This window comes from Rhea pennata, chromosome 26, assembly GCF_028389875.1.
Source record: "Rhea pennata isolate bPtePen1 chromosome 26, bPtePen1.pri, whole genome shotgun sequence".
In the NCBI taxonomy this organism is placed as follows: domain Eukaryota; kingdom Metazoa; phylum Chordata; class Aves; order Rheiformes; family Rheidae; genus Rhea; species Rhea pennata.
In genome coordinates this window covers 966995-983458 of record NC_084688.1, presented here as the reverse complement: position 1 = coordinate 983458, position 16464 = coordinate 966995, and the positions used below count along the sequence as shown (strand labels likewise).

The window sequence follows — 16464 nt, the reverse complement described above, 5'->3', positions numbered from 1 at the left end:
CAACGCTCTGCAGATTAAGCAATGATTACTTTGGAACACACTAAATGCAGCCTTAGGGCAACATGAAAAGACCTATATAAAGTTTTTGCAGAATGTGCCTAACAACATGGTTAAAACACAATCAAATGAGACAGTAAGAATGTGCATATAAGATTTGCCATCCCGTTTGATGTTGTGCTCCTATCTCACTTTAAATAGTAGTAATCTTGCTGAAGTCTAACGTACAGAATAAAGTGATTCTTATGAGACTGAGAGTAAGAGAACTGAGCCTGAGATTGTTGGCTTTAATTACCACTCGTGTGGCACTTTGTCCTCAGGCATCCTCCCTCTGTCATTGCCTTCATTTCATATCAAACTTCTCTGGTTTATGCCTTAGCCAGTCCCAGGTATTTATGAGCAAAAAAAAAAGCCATCTCAAATTATTTTTGCTCCAAATGGAACCTGTGTCCCTCTGTTTCCCATGTGGGCTCCTTCCTGTGGTTACTGAGGACTTTGCCTGGCATGAGCACCCAACCCTGCGGGTGTGCGAGACCGTGCATCAGGGAGAGATGAGGCTGCAGCTGCGTGAATGAGAAGAAAGGCTTTATTAAGTGTTTACAGAGTGCGGTGTGACACCCGAGTGAAATCAGGGTGAAGCAGGAAGGAGGAGCAGAAGAACGAAGCTGGCTGTTTTCTGTGATGTGACTCCATCAAACACAGCCTCAGACAGGGCTTGTTTCAGCCTTCACTCTCTCGAGTCTGGGGTCAAGGAGCGCCTAGCGGGTGGTGAGCGCAACCTGCTCCCGGGACGAGACCACCTTCCCATCCTGGACCTCCTCAACGATTGTGCGGACTTGGCGGGACGTTGTCATTACTGCGAAAGGAAAGCGAGAGACAATTATTCTGAGAGCAGGAAGGAAAAAATTCCTAATGCAGTATTGAATGTTGCACGGGCTTAAGAAAGACATGGGAAATTCTACGAGGTATTTGGCACATGTTGTTGTTAGCAATCCTACTTGAGTCAAGAAGAGTGAAGAGCTAGGCTGAGGAGAATGCCCAGGAAGGGGAAAAGCCCACTGCTTAAATCTGTAGGTGTTGCTTGATTTTTCAGGTCTGTGTAAAGCTAGAACATTGGCTGCTCAGTCACAAGGCACGTTTAGGCCAAGTCATTCGTGTTGTAAACGCAATTCAAATTGTGAGGAATTTCCCTTCCTTACGGCTTCTTTCTGTGGTTAATAGTTGTAAGATGCTCACACGCTGTCTTGACCGCTGTCACCGTTATTCAGCTTGAGGAATGGTGTTCGCTCTGTCAGTTTGACAGCTGCTCTAAAAGCATGTCTCAAAGCTGTTCATTGTAGATGGATGAAATAAAAGATGTTCTTACCATCTCTACCGGAGTGTGAGGACATAGCGGAGGAGTACTGGGAAGAGATGCTGTAAGAGAAGAAGAAAAAGAAAGAGAAGTTAAGAACAAATTCTTTTTGTTGTTGTTTCACAGGCTTTGTTTTCCGGAGGGAGAGGATAACGAGTCAAAAAAGAGGTTAAAAGTCTTGCACACTAAAGAAACAGCAAGCACTTATTGAGAAATAGTCTGATAATGTTCATTTTCATTAAGACATATTTTTAACCTCTGCAGCAATTTAATTGATTCTCCTTAAAATTATCCACCGTAATAGCTCAGTAGCAAGCTTTTCTGAGCATCAAAGGGCCTTTTTTGATACTGCATGTCCCAAACTTGTCTTGATGTTATTTCAGCTACAGCCTTGAACCAAGGGAATTTAGTTGAAGAGTTAGTCTGAAGATCCCATAAGACACTAATTCTCCAGACTCTCAGGCAATTCCTCTAAGAACTGCACCACTCAGTGTCTCCTAGGGTGGGAAAGGTTTTCTGAACAAAAATATGTAAATCTGGTGCAATCCAGCGTTCCAGATGAGTCCCAGAACAGCACATCTTCTGTCTGTGCTATTACGCATCTGCTCCCCACCCCGGTGCCTCGAGCTAAGCCCTCGTACGTACTGGGCGTCCTCGCCCTCCAGGAGGCGGCGGTACGTGGCGATCTCCTGCTCCAGGCGGCTCTTGACGTCCAGCAGGATCCTGTACTCGTGGTTCTGGCGCTCCATGTCGCACCGCAGCTCGGCCAACTGCTCCTCCACGCTGCTGATGAGGACCTGGATCTGGGCCAGCTGGGCGCCGTAGCGGGCTTCTGTGTCAGCCAGGGTGCCTTCCAGCGCAGCTTTCTGTGTGCCGAGGAGAGGGACCGTGTCAGAGAGGGGTGGAGGGGGCCACCCGTGTCTTGCCTTGCCCACACTCCCCCGGGAGTGTCCCCCCCCCCCCCCGCAGGAAGTGGGGCACTCGTACCGTGCTGAGCTGAGACTGCAGGTCTATCTCCAGGCTCTGGATGGTGCGTCGCAGTTCGGTGATCTCCGTCTTGCCGCTCTGAAGCTGCTCCGTGTTGATGGCCACCTCCCGGTTGAGCTCTTCCGTCTGCAGCGAGGCAAAACCGTGCCGTTAGAGGAGAGTCAAGCAGGCAGAGCCTTGGGCCCAGCACTCCCTGCTCTGCGGCCGGTGAGCGAGCTCACCTTGCTGAAGAACCACTGCTCGGCGTCCCTGCGGTTCTTCTCGGCCAAGGTCTCGTACTGCTCCCTCATCTCCGCCAGGATCTTGGTGAGGTCGATTCCAGGAGCAGCATCCATCTCCACGCTGATCTCTCCACCCACCTGCCCACGCAGGGCATTCATTTCCTGGTGCAAAAGAGACACGTTACCTCCCCGTGCAATCCAACAATCAACATGAAGATGTTCTTCTCAAGACAGAAGTTCTTTGGGCAATAAAACATCTTTCTGCATCTGTTTCTGAGGCAGCTAGCAACAGGAACCATGGTTGGAGCCTGTTATTTGGAATAACCCAAATTCTGCATTAAGAAATCTCCACTGGAGTTAAATTTGGCTTTCTCCAGAGAATAAATCAGAGCTTACAGGGGGCTACATTTCCCAGGATGGAGGTCCTGTGGGCCTGAAGCAGCTAGAATTGTTGGTGTGTCCAACAGCTACAGTGGCCATTCTGAAATAACAAGTGGTGAATAGTATTTCCACAGAATCCCGAGAGGATGCACTGTTATCCAGACCGTTTTCTACTTCCTTAATAGCAATTCTCACCTTTTCTCTCAGCAACACAAGACTCAGAGTAGCCTTAAAGATTAGACTCAACCTTATTATTCTGAGCCAGGCTGCAGTTCCTACAGCCTCTTGTGCCTGGTGCTGCTCACCTCCTCGTGGTTCTTCTTGAGGTAGGCCAGCTCCTCTTTCAGGTTCTCGATCTGCATCTCCAAGTCAGCTCTGGCCAGAGTCAGCTCATCCAGGACTCTGCGCAGGCCGTTGATATCAGCCTCCACGCTCAGGCGCAGAGCCTGCTCTGTCTCAAACCTGGGAGCAGAAAGAACAATCATACCTTGGGGCTGAGCTAATACAGATTTTTTCTGTTTTAGTTCCTTCCCCAGCTTGGCATATTTTAATTTTGTTACTTTGCCAGACATATTTTATCAATTGTGCATGTGCAGCTTTGTAAAGTGCAGGGAAGTCAAGAGAATGCTCTGTCCAGGAAGAGGTGTACACTTCCTTATGTCACACTTTAAGTGCTTGATGTACAGGTGGAATGACTTCAGGTGCGGAAAGCCATAAACAGACTAGCTTTTCCCTTGTGTTCCTTTCTTATAAGAGATCTTGAAGGCATTAGACTTACTTGGTTCTGAAGTCATCAGCTGCCAGCCTGGCATTGTCAATCTGCAAGACAATGTTGGCGTTTTCAACAGTTGCAGAAAGAATCTGGGGAAGAAAGAGGATGAGAAGTAGTGAAAAACTATTTCATGAAGACTGCATGCTGCTCCCTGAGCTCCTGGTTAGGGGAAGGACAGAAGCAGCATTGAACCTCCTGCCCACTGGATTGGACTTCTGCAAGGACTCTGCAAAGAGATGAGACAAGATATTCCAGCTTAGGCTCTCATTGGCACTAATTTGGTCTTGTGAAGATGCTGGAGTGTGTACACAGGCCACAGCCAAAATGACATCTCCAGGCACTCACACTGCTCCCTGAGCCGTTTCGCTGCAGCCTGGCCATGCCCTAGGTTTTGTCTGGAAATTCAGAACAGCTCAGTTGAGAATGAAAATAGATGGGGAAGGAGGACCTTGTCCCTGAAGCATTTCACTTTCGTAATTATACCTGAGGTGCAAATATTTGACTTGGAGTTTTGAAAATGATTGGCCATTTTAAAAGTAATAATGTCTGTAGCTGTGAGCTATTGAAAAACTCTCACTGAGTTCTGATGCTTCAGGGAATATCATAGCAATAATCTAGGAAAGGAGCGTTAATATGACGGAACAAGTATTAATGTGGTAATATCCCAGCTGCAGTGCTGGAGGGGAAAGGGGCTGCCTCCCTATAGATCAGCAGCACGGGATTACTGTGAGACCCGGCAGTTCATTGCTTGGGTCTGGAGGAAGCTTCTGCCTCCACATGTGCTGGATCAGAGCACGTTTGACAAGCTGGAATTCAGAGAAACTTTGTATGTCATGGCAAAAGCAGCTGTGAAGCCCAAGAGAAGGGAAGAGAGATGAAGATAATATTAGAGATACTTGGTTTGCTCACAGGGGTTGATCCCTGAGCCTCTCAGTGGCTGCAGCCCCATTTCCCTGGCGTTTTCCATCCTGGACCAAGAGTTATTGTTACCACCCTGCACAGCTCCCGTGGTGACACCCCTCCTCTTCCTGGAGCCTGGCCTGGCCTGGGCAACATGTTGAAGGACCAGTGAACCAGCTCATGATGAGTAATGTGGGCTGATCGTGCAGTGGACAAGAGAAGCAGGGCAGGAGGGGAAGGACAGATACTGGTGTTTGCTGTGAATAAATAACAAGCCCAGCTCTGATTTCCTTTGCTGCATTTTAGCACATGGTGCACACATGACTTCAGCTGCTCTGAAGCCACTTTCTACAACCCGGTATTTTCTGGCTCCTCTTGGTTTTTTGCTCATGTCTCTGTTTGCAGTTTCCAAAGAACAAGCATCCCAGGGGCAGTTTCATTTCTTAGCTTCTATCTTCAGCCTCCTATCGGGCTGTAAATGATTAGACTGAATTGTAGCTTCTTTATGAAAACAACTTGACAACCCTGTTTGCATGTCATTTTAAAGGCGACAGAGATAACAAATACCAATGATATCAAAGATACCAAAGAGATAACATGTCCCTTCCTACAGAGTGCTTAGTCGGGAGCCTGGCAAAGGCAGCGCATACTTGGGTTACAAGTAGCATCCTCTGAAGGCAGGAAACGCCTGGCGAGGCAGCCCGCTCCCGCTGCGTAGCACCAGCACACGCCGTGCAGCATCTAGTAACCTGAACCAAGGGCTGACCGGCTCTGGCTCCAGTTTCCCACCCGTCTTTCTTCCCACACTGAAATATTCAAAGAATATTCAAAGAAAAGACATTTTGATGCCTTACAAAGGACATCATCAAAAACTTGCTGTTCAGATTATGACATTTATTTTCAAGCGTGCTGTTTCTGTTTTCCCATCTTAGACCAATTGTCATCAGTTAATACACTGCCTTCAGCTTTTAAGCACAGGATAATCTTTCAAGAAGTGACTTTAATGATAAATCTTGGTTACCATATCCTACCTTATTCCTCAGCTCCTCGATGGTCCTATAGTAGGGGCTGTAGTCACGGTCCGGGCCGGGCGCCTGCTTCTTGTACCATTCCCTGATCTTAACCTCCAGGTCGGTGTTGGCCTCCTCCAGGGCACGCACTTTGTCCAGGTAGGCAGCCAGGCGGTCGTTGAGGTTCTGCATCGTCTCCTTTTCTCCAGCTTGCAGAATGCCTTCGCCGCCTCCAAAGCCGCCGCCAAAGCCGCCCCCATAGCCACCTCCAAAGCCACTGCCAAAGCTGCCCCCGTAGCCGCCCCCAAAGCCAGTGCCGAGGCCCCCTCCCACGCTGCTGCAGTAGGTGCCCCCAAAGCCGCCACCCAGGCCGCTTCCAAGCCCCGAAACCGTGCGAGAAGAGACCGAGTAGCTGCTGGCCCCTCCGCTGATGCTGGGCGCCCTGTACCCTCCTCCGCCAACGCGCACGGAGGACAGCCTGCTGGAGCCTGCCCCCGAGCCCCCGAAGCCCTTGAGGGACGTGGAGGAGGAGTACTGCCTGACGGTGGTGGCCATGGCGGAGGACGGCGGAGGCTCTGGAGCTTCAGAGACGCCCGATGCAGCGGGGAAGACCGCAACTGCTAACCTCCCCCTGGCTCGGAGCCCTTTATAGCCCGGACAGGAGGCGTTGCCGGCGCTTTTTTTTTTTTTTTTTTCTTTTGCATTCCTGATGATTTTCATCACTTCTTAAATCTGAGCCAACTTCCAGAATTGTCTTTTTTGCCTTTGTTCTAGTCATACTTTTTGTCGTATTCCACTAGAACCTTTTTATCTCACAGAGAGTGTCTTTGTATTTCTTCCGTTTCCAAGTAAATAGTCAGGTGTGATTCAAAGTAGGAGGCTCGTTGCTCAGGGCTATGTTTTAATAATGCTTTGTGCTGTTAACTCTGAAACCGAGCTCTTCAGACTCTTAGAGCAGCGTTTCAGTGGAGTAAGTCAAAGCTTCTTTGCTGTGTCTCTGTCCTAGCTCCTGCCGTTTCCTGTGTCCGCTTACGCTGTACACCCAGCGCACCCACGGACCGGGTACCCTCCTTTCGTGGACACCCTGAACGCCCATCTGCAGCCCTGGGAGCACAGCGGTGCTAGAGGGAACTTGGCCAGCAAGCCTGGAAACGCCAGTCCTCTCTCTTATCCGCCGAGGAAGAGACGCTCCGTAGCGATGATGAGGGAGTTCATCCCTGGGGCTCGTTCAGTTCTCCCCTTCCGTTCAGAGACCACCCAAGAGGGGGAGGACCTGCACAGGTGACGAGCAGTGGTTGCTGGTCTTGCTGCCCGTGAATGAGAGCCTCGCGAGCCATCCCTAAAGGGCAGGGTATGGCTGTTAGCTGAAGTTACTTAATCGTGGGATTCTCCAGGCAAAAATGCAGACTAGCACAAAGTAAATCAAGGATGTCTGAGAGCTATTGGGCTCTAGGGACTGGAAACAAGAGTGTAGCATGGACAGCAACACAGCTTAGCAGCACTGGTGTGATGGATGTATCAATTGGTGGTGAGCAGGGAGGACAGCTTTGGAGTAAGGTCAGAGCTTACGGATGCCATGTAAACTAAGCTTCAAGAGAGACTGCTGACTTCGGGCCTGAAGAGCTAAAAGGCTCAGGAAATCACCATGTCAAGTGTGGTCAAGCTCCATACTGAGCTGCGTCATGGGCAGAAACCACAAATTTGAGTGTCATTAGTTAATGATGCAGGGTGTGGAGGAGAAGATATTTTTCATGTATGTGCTTGGTGAATTGTTTTACCATCTTCGTAGACAGGCCCCAACAACCTTTCCCTCATTCCTGATCCTTAGAAATGATGTTCCTTAGATCATTTGCCAAAAGCGGGGGGTGGGGGTGGGGGATGAAAACAAGCAACAGGGGTATGTTTCTAAGCAGCTTCAGGTTGCACCACCACCCCCTTCTTCCCCCTGCCATGTCTGGAAGAAGAATGGGAAGGACACACACCGTGGTGGGATGTGTCCTTCACTACCTGGCTGCTGTTGAGAAACACAGCGACAGGCGCTTCTGTTCGCCTCCGGGAATGGAGATGCATCTGTGCAACAGCCCACGGACATAGGAGAGGAGATGGGGCAATCGCAGTTGGTTCCCTCTGGCTGGAGGGTGGATTCAGTCACTGGGTGGTGTCGTGTCTTCGTGTCGCGTGAGTGCCAAGAGCCAGGGCTCGAAGCCAGCTGGCGCCCGCCGGCTGCACCAGAGCAGTGCCGGCGAGCCCAAGCTCCCGGGAATGTGCCATCTCCCTGCCGGCGTCTCCCTAGCCTCTCCCAGGAGAAAAAAGGGACGGAGTAGCGGGTCCTCCCTGCAGAGGATAATGCTGGGAGCGGGGGACCATCGGTGACACTTCCAGGTCCCCGCGGAGGTGCAACCTCTCCGTGCTGGGGCCAGCTGGCCACAGGACCCTCACTGCCTTGTTCTTTCTTTACATGAAACCACCTTTTCTGCCTTCTTTTGTGTTTTATTTAACCACTGTAAGCACATCTGAAAAATATACATTGCTCAAAATATCTGTGATATTTTGATAATACGATGAGGTGTCAATTAAAGTTATAAGGTGTTAATTAAGATTTAAAGCAACATTTGAAAAAACCTGAGACATTCTTTAACACAGCCACCTGCTCAGCACAAGCCCAAATGGCTCCATGCTGTTTGTATCACACTCTTTCTTAAAAACATCTATTAATAAATCAAATTCTGCCTCTGCTTTGCAGGCACGTGCACAGTAAGAGCCTGTTTTCACACATTTCCAAATCAGAATGCAAATTCTGTGGCATAACAATAATTTTATGGAAACACATTGGTGTTTAAAAGTACAGTTCTGTTTTCAGGAGGAAAAGGGAGATGAAATTCTGGCTCCAGACATACGTAGCAGCAGAGCTGGTAGATGAAACTTCCTGGACAAAAGCACATTTCCGTTTCTTTGAGTGCGCTTGCAAAGTCTGCCCAAATATCCAATTATCATAAGAAGGTTAAACGGAGTGGAAAAGCCACACTCCGTGGCTGTTTTCAAAGGGGTCTTTTCTGTCACAGTGACTCAGTGGAGCCCGAGAGGCCAAACCGCCTCTCTGAAGTAGAAGATGGCTTTCGGAAGCGTGCCTGCCCCGCAGCCGGGGGGCTGCGGAGAGGGACGTGCCCACCGCGTGTCTCCAGCTGCTCGCTCCTCCTAGCCGTTCATCCGCCTTGGCGAGTTCTTGCTGCAGAACGGCTCTCGCGCGCTCTCCTGGCAATCGCCCCGCGGCCCGTTCCTCCCGTCCTGCACTCGGAGCGCTCGCCCCGGCAGGGAGCCCCCAGGCTTCGCCCCCCCACCGCCCCCCACCTCCGCCTGCCCCGGAGGGACCCAAACGCCCTGATCTGCCGCCTGACCCGGCGGAGCCTGTGCGAACCTGCCTGCGGTCGTGGGGTGGGATTTTGCAGTCCAGAACCGGGGGGACAGGCTGGTAGAGCTGCTTATTGCTGTTTGTAGCCACCGCTGCAGCGAGCCGCCAGGTCTTGGGCACAGCCACCGCCCTGGAGCTCCGGGGTGCCAGGATGCGGGGCTGCGGCCGCGCGAGCAGCCGCGGGTCAGGGATCGCCCGGCTTTTGCTCCACGGCGCAGCGGGAGTGCGGGCAGGAGCAGGGCGATGGTGTCCCCCTCCTGACCGCAGCCCTCCTTTAGTGAGTCGTGCTTGCGCGTCCTTCGGTGAACCTGAGTGGAAGCGAGATCCCTGCCCATCAGCTGTACGCTTTGCCTCCCGGCAGCTGGAGGGAGACTACACCTTGCCCGCAGTTTGCGGAGTCTGCGAGTTGTGGATCCTTCCAGCATTCTGTTAGATTCTCCCTTATCTCCCTGTGAAACCCAGGAGCATTTCCTGGAAAGGGACCGTAAAATTGTGTAGACAGCTCTGTTTTTACCCACATTCAGTAATACACTTATCTGAATCATCCCATTGATTTAAAATTTTGATTTATGAAGTAGTGAACATGGCAGAATCCAACCAAGAATGTGTCTGAACTGGCTTTCCAGGAACAGCTGGGCCAGCTGACAGCGATGGGAACTGCTGCGTCAGGAGCAGCCACTGACAGCCAAAGAGTGCAGGAAATCAGCTCCCAAAGAGCTTGTAATCCATCTGCTTGCACAGAGCGTAGCCACCACTGCAAACTGCTTGTGTTTCCTCACCCTTTAGCAATGCTTCAGAAGCAACAACCAAGTGAAGCTGATGTTGTGTTTCTGGAAGGAGTGTCAGCCAGTGCATCCCTACCACATCTGCACCTTAATTTCATTTTACCACAAAGCACGTTGTCTGGACTGCGTGATGAGGAGGCAGAGCTAAGGGAGGAATACTTGGCAGGATCCTGAATCTGTGACCTAGCCTTTATTTCACTTATCTGCTTGGACTCTCGGAGTTGAAAGATTCAGATCTACTGCTGCTGTACATTGCAGCCTGGGAAGAACCACTTTGCCCCAACCTGAAATCCCCAGTCCCCGAATGTGAGCTGAAACATGGAGACTCACTCGCACATTTCACCTCCTGAGACTTTCTTTGCAGCCTCCATCCACACTGGACGTCTTCACCAAATCAGCTGGTTCTAGGTGTTAGAGGAAGTGTAGGTGTGCTGGCCCCTGCGTGCCAAAGATCTAGAATATAACCCCTTTGGGGGAATGGAGCTACTTTGTCCAGTAGCTCCAGAACTGGGCCAGCTCAGCTCTTCAGAGACAGAAGACAAGACTCTGGTTTGCAAGAATGTGAAGAAAAGCTTTATTCAATTTCTGAGCACAGCCCAATGCTCAGAGAAGGTTGAGGGAAGCAGTGGCGTGATGAAAAGAGAAGGAAGATGCTTTTCATGGTCTACATATCCAGAGCACATAAGCTGGAATCTTCTTTTGCTTTGCTGTGAGAGGTTTGGCCTGTGTCCAAACCATGCAGCAGTCTTAGCGGGGGGACTGGTGGATCTGCTCACGAGAAGAAATCACCTTCCCATCCTGGACTTCCTCAACGATTGTGCGGATTTGACGCGTAGTTACAGGTGCTACAGTGGGGAAAGAAGGAACCATTCTTTAGAGAAAAGGAAGGAGAAAGTGCCTTCATGGCATTTCACTGCTGTTAACAGCAACCGCCTTAGAAAATTAGTATAACTACAGAATTTCTACACCTACACACTTTAATATCATTTCAGTCTGCACAGATAATCTTCTGAAACATGCTTTGGTATATCAGAAAAATAATTTCTTTTGATTCACAGTAATTTTAGTAAATTAGTAAATTAGAATCTATAATAAGAAGGTGACTAAGGATGTGACAAATCTATGTGTGATTAGTGTTTCAGTGAAGACACGTTCTTACCTTCTTTCACGTGGGAAGACATGCTGCAAGAGGAGAAAAGTGAAAGAATAGTCAAAAGGGCAAAAAAGTGAGTGGTTTCTAAGAAATCATTAATTAAAATCTCCTTTTTTTCTTACAGTACCAGTATATAACTAAAATGCTTTCCTGAAACTACTTAGTGCCAAGATTTAAAGGAAGAAAAACGTTAAGATATTTGTGTACAAAGGGGATTCAGGCACGTTCACGACAAAGGCGGCAGAGGTCCCAGCTGCCTTGGCACCTGCTCCCATCCCAGGATTACACAGACACTGGCCGGGTGGGAAGAGGATCCCCAGCGTGCTGCAAGCCGCAGTGCCGTGCTACCCACTGGGCTGAACTAGGCTAGCAGGAGCAGAAGGGGCCCCCGGAGCGGGCCGTGGGTCAGGAGGAGCAGTCTCTGAGAGACTAATCAATCATTCGTCCAAGAAAATGGCTCAAGGGTGCTCCAAGGAACAGGTTGTTCGTCATTTCTTTCCTACACTATTACGCATCTGCTCCCCACCCCGGTGCCTCGAGCTAAGCCCTCGTACGTACTGGGCGTCCTCGCCCTCCAGGAGGCGGCGGTACGTGGCGATCTCCTGCTCCAGGCGGCTCTTGACGTCCAGCAGGATCCTGTACTCGTGGTTCTGGCGCTCCATGTCGCACCGCAGCTCGGCCAACTGCTCCTCCACGCTGCTGATGAGGACCTGGATCTGGGCCAGCTGGGCGCCGTAGCGGGCTTCTGTGTCAGCCAGGGTGCCTTCCAGCGCAGCTTTCTGTGTGCCGAGGAGAGGGACCGTGTCAGAGAGGGGTGGAGGGGGCCACCCGTGTCTTGCCTTGCCCACACTCCCCCGGGAGTGTCCCCCCCCCCCCCCGCAGGAAGTGGGGCACTCGTACCGTGCTGAGCTGAGACTGCAGGTCTATCTCCAGGCTCTGGATGGTGCGTCGCAGTTCGGTGATCTCCGTCTTGCCGCTCTGAAGCTGCTCCGTGTTGATGGCCACCTCCCGGTTGAGCTCTTCCGTCTGCAGCGAGGCAAAACCGTGCCGTTAGAGGAGAGTCAAGCAGGCAGAGCCTTGGGCCCAGCACTCCCTGCTCTGCGGCCGGTGAGCGAGCTCACCTTGCTGAAGAACCACTGCTCGGCGTCCCTGCGGTTCTTCTCGGCCAAGGTCTCGTACTGCTCCCTCATCTCCGCCAGGATCTTGGTGAGGTCGATTCCAGGAGCAGCATCCATCTCCACGCTGATCTCTCCACCCACCTGCCCACGCAGGGCATTCATTTCCTGGTGCAAAAGAGACACGTTACCTCCCCGTGCAATCCAACAATCAACATGAAGATGTTCTTCTCAAGACAGAAGTTCTTTGGGCAATAAAACATCTTTCTGCATCTGTTTCTGAGGCAGCTAGCAACAGGAACCATGGTTGGAGCCTGTTATTTGGAATAACCCAAATTCTACATTAAGAAATCTCCACTGGAGTTAAATTTGGCTTTCTCCAGAGAATAAATCAGAGCTTACAGGGGGCTACATTTCCCAGGATGGAGGTCCTGTGGGCCTGAAGCAGCTAGAATTGTTGGTGTGTCCAACAGCTACAGTGGCCATTCTGAAATAACAAGTGGTGAATAGTATTTCCACAGAATCCCGAGAGGATGCACTGTTATCCAGACCGTTTTCTACTTCCTTAATAGCAATTCTCACCTTTTCTCTCAGCAACACAAGACTCAGAGTAGCCTTAAAGATTAGACTCAACCTTATTATTCTGAGCCAGGCTGCAGTTCCTACAGCCTCTTGTGCCTGGTGCTGCTCACCTCCTCGTGGTTCTTCTTGAGGTAGGCCAGCTCCTCTTTCAGGTTCTCGATCTGCATCTCCAAGTCAGCTCTGGCCAGAGTCAGCTCATCCAGGACTCTGCGCAGGCCGTTGATATCAGCCTCCACGCTCAGGCGCAGAGCCTGCTCTGTCTCAAACCTGGAAACACAACAACAGTCATGAAAGTCACCAAGATCTCGCCCAGTCACGATCGGACTGGCTCAGTTCGTTGGTCACTTGCTCCCTGCTGCTGATGATGTTGTGTCAATACTGCATAACCCTTATGTTGTACCCACATCCCACTGATGATAAGAGCTACTGAATGCAGTGGAACAACTGATGAAAAGAGTGTTCATCTGAGGCAGTAGCATCACCTTGCCTCTGATGTCACCGAGCCTTATTCCTGAGTCTGGGTGTTGTCAACTACATACACACACACACTCTTGGGAAATTACGTATCATCTGAAAGCCTTATTTTTTCCAGTGGCTTTCTTGGATTTAGGATGGATTTTTTCCCCATTTCATTAAAAGTCTTTGTAGACTTTGTTCCTTTTCCAGAAAAGGTGGCTTACTTGGTCCTGAAGTCATCAGCTGTCAGCCTGGCATTGTCAATCTGCAGGAGGAGGTTGGCATTGTCAACTGTGGCCACCAGGATCTGGAGGGTGGAAAATAAAATGCAGGCAACAGATAAGTGTCAGAAAATGCTTCTGGCTGACCAAGGGATCTCAGTAGAAGTGAGACTGCAGGGCAGGAATAGTTTTGGTGAAACTTGGGGCTTCCTTAACAGAAGCGTGTATTGAATCATGACAGCGAGGAACAAGACACAACTGAGACAGATTGCAAGAAGTATCTGATTGGTATCTGTGACCTCCCTTTCTAAAAATCCATCAGTGAGTGTTTCAGAGGCAGCTCAAAGTCAGGTAAGATATGTGAGATCTGATGATAGCATTTGTTCTTCTGCTTCAGGGCATGTGCTGATTATGCAAGGGTCAAGAAAGAATTACCCACTCCATCCACAGCACAATGCAAGTCTTCTGGCAGGACAGATGGACCAGCAGGGTGCCTTGCTTGGCAGTCCTTGTACCCATTTGTCCTTGGATGGATTTGACTTGCTGACTGCAGGAATGGAGCAAACTGGAATGAGTAGGTGCCTAAGACTTCTGATTTTTTTTATTGCAGTAAAGGAGTAAATAATCCAAACCAAGAAAAGATCCAGGTCAGAGTTTGGAGGGACATAAGTTATGGTACTATGAGAAGGAAAGTAGTTTCCCCTCATCACTTGCCAGCAGCCTTGCAACTCAGGCTATACAAAGGCTTCCTTCATGTTTACTAGTGGCAATTTATAAGTGAGAAGTAACAGAGAAGAACAAAGTTAACTCTTGTGTATTTCCTCCAAAATGGGACAGTAAGACAAAGAGAAATCTCTCCAGAGCTGCCTAGGTTTGTGCTAAAAGGAGGCTGAGATGTCACTCCTGGTCACTACCATCTTCTTCTCTTTAACCATTTCAGTCAGAGTAATACTGACGAGCTAAAATAAGTGACAACAGACTGCAAATGCTTTGATCAAATATATACAAATATCCCATCAATACTTCACAGTTCTCACACACTGAAAATTTTCCTGTGTTTTCTTTTTAGATAAAATCTCAGAAAAATATGCATTATCAATGCAGACAGCTCTAATTTTTAATTCCTTTATTGTCCTTTTACATCTGCTTCATCCAATGAAAACTGTCGTTTGTCCCATCTAGAAGAATGTAATCAAAAACTGACGTTGACAAATCCCTGAATTTCCAGCCTAGCCCTTTGCATGTGGATCTCAGACATTCTTTTGCCACGTACCTAGTGCCTGCTAATTATAGAGGTAGCAGTCAGTGGTTTTGCTTCCTCTCTAGATAAGAGACATCCCTCTGTGGCAGTCGTAGCATCCTACCTTATTCCTCAGCTCCTCGATGGTCCTATAGTAGGGGCTGTAGTCACGGTCCGGGCCGGGCGCCTGCTTCTTGTACCATTCCCTGATCTTAACCTCCAGGTCGGTGTTGGCCTCCTCCAGGGCACGCACTTTGTCCAGGTAGGCAGCCAGGCGGTCGTTGAGGTTCTGCATCGTCTCCTTTTCTCCAGCTTGCAGAATGCCTTCGCCGCCTCCAAAGCCGCCGCCAAAGCCGCCCCCATAGCCACCTCCAAAGCCACTGCCAAAGCTGCCCCCGTAGCCGCCCCCAAAGCCACTGCCGAGGCCCCCTCCCACGCTGCTGCAGTAGGTGCCCCCAAAGCCGCCACCCAGGCCGCTTCCAAGCCCCGAAACCGTGCGAGAAGAGACCGAGTAGCTGCTGGCCCCTCCGCTGATGCTGGGCGCCCTGTACCCTCCTCCGCCAACGCGCACGGAGGACAGCCTGCTGGAGCCTGCCCCCGAGCCCCCGAAGCCCTTGAGGGACGTGGAGGAGGAGTACTGCCTGACGGTGGTGGCCATGGCGGAGGGCGGCGGAGGCTCTGGAGCTTCAGAGACGCCCGATGCAGCGGGGAAGACCGCAACTGCTAACCTCCCCCTGGCTCGGAGCCCTTTATAGCCCGGACAGGAGGCGTTGCCGGCGCTTTTCGTCACCCCAACAGTCTGAGCCAAATTCCGGAGTCATCATTTTTCTCTTTCTGTTTTCATGTCTTTTGTCACATCCCACTAAAAACACTTCAGCTCACTGGGTCCTCGTCTTGCCTTTAGTTCCCAGCATCCAGGTGTGATTCAGACTGAAGGCTCGTTGCTCAGGGCTACGTTTTAGCGCTGCACTGTTACCTGCGACGTGGCGGTGCTGGCTGCACCTCTGTCCAGCCGCTTCTCGTAGCACAGGTGAACCCACTGTGGTACGCTGAGTCGCCTACAAGTGTCTTATATCAGGAAAATCCTACAGATCTATTTATCTGCTTTTTAAATTAGTTTAAAGCCAATGAAAGCCCTGTGCATCCATAATCTTTATATAGGGCTGATCCAAAGCCAGCTGGAAGTTTTCCAGTCAGGACCTCTATCCCAGGACAAGCACAGACCTGGCAGTATTTGTGTAGCATAATGTGTTTGGCAGAAATCCTGTAGTTCAAAAGAGAAGGAACTCAGGTAATTTCTGCTTATGTATTGATCTTGGGTGAATCTCTGTAGGGATCAGGAAATCCCTACAACAACATTTTTCAACCCAGTTATGCTGCAGAAGCCTAGTGTTTTGTAATAGCACCTATATAATGAATTTAAACTTATTGACAATCCTTGCTTTGCTACGTAACGTTCCACAAACTCCACGGAAGCAAGCTGTGACTTCCAAACGGATTGTAGAAGCTAAAAACCTCTGTGCCACAATTCCTGCTATCTCATTGCTGAGGTGCTCTTTCATACTTAGATAGGCTAAATAAAGTATAAGGAATTGAAACTGAAATCTGATGGGAAGAATATGATGAGCACGTATTTATGCCTGTAGGTAGCAGATATGCTCTTTCCTACAAATCTGCGGCTGCGAAACAGTAATGGTTGTGTAACCTCGCAGGGCCAACATCGGCTGTACCCAAAGTACCAATGGGCAAAGCGCAGTGCTCGCTGCAGTGAGAAGCGGGAGCACCAGGAGCATGTGGGAAATGGAGGGTTTGAACAGGACAACCCAGAAGAGATGTGCGGGGATGAGGCAATGCAATCATCCAGATAGCCACACCTGTATC

At 50.0% G+C, this 16464-nt stretch overlaps 1 protein-coding gene across 5 annotated transcripts; it reads right to left on the bottom strand.

Moving 5' to 3' along the window:
* Positions 1 to 561: 561 nt before the first annotated feature.
* Positions 562 to 15241, bottom strand: LOC134151213 (keratin, type I cytoskeletal 14). Of its 5 annotated transcripts, XM_062595605.1 has the most exons (9): positions 14917 to 15241; positions 5644 to 5888; positions 3719 to 3801; positions 3246 to 3402; positions 2560 to 2721; positions 2339 to 2464; positions 1997 to 2217; positions 1364 to 1413; positions 562 to 853 (listed from the first exon to the last, which is right to left on the bottom strand). In XM_062595605.1, exons 1-9 carry the CDS (start codon positions 15239 to 15241, stop codon positions 756 to 758), a joined length of 1467 nt encoding a protein of 488 aa, XP_062451589.1. In that variant the 3' UTR covers positions 562 to 755. The 5 variants fall into 5 exon arrangements, with proteins under 5 accessions (XP_062451589.1, XP_062451586.1, XP_062451590.1 ...); XM_062595602.1 differs by lacking the exon at positions 14917 to 15241 and having other exon boundaries at positions 5644 to 6229; XM_062595603.1 differs by lacking the exon at positions 14917 to 15241 and having other exon boundaries at positions 760 to 1285; positions 5644 to 6229.
* Positions 15242 to 16464: the final 1223 nt, after the last annotated feature.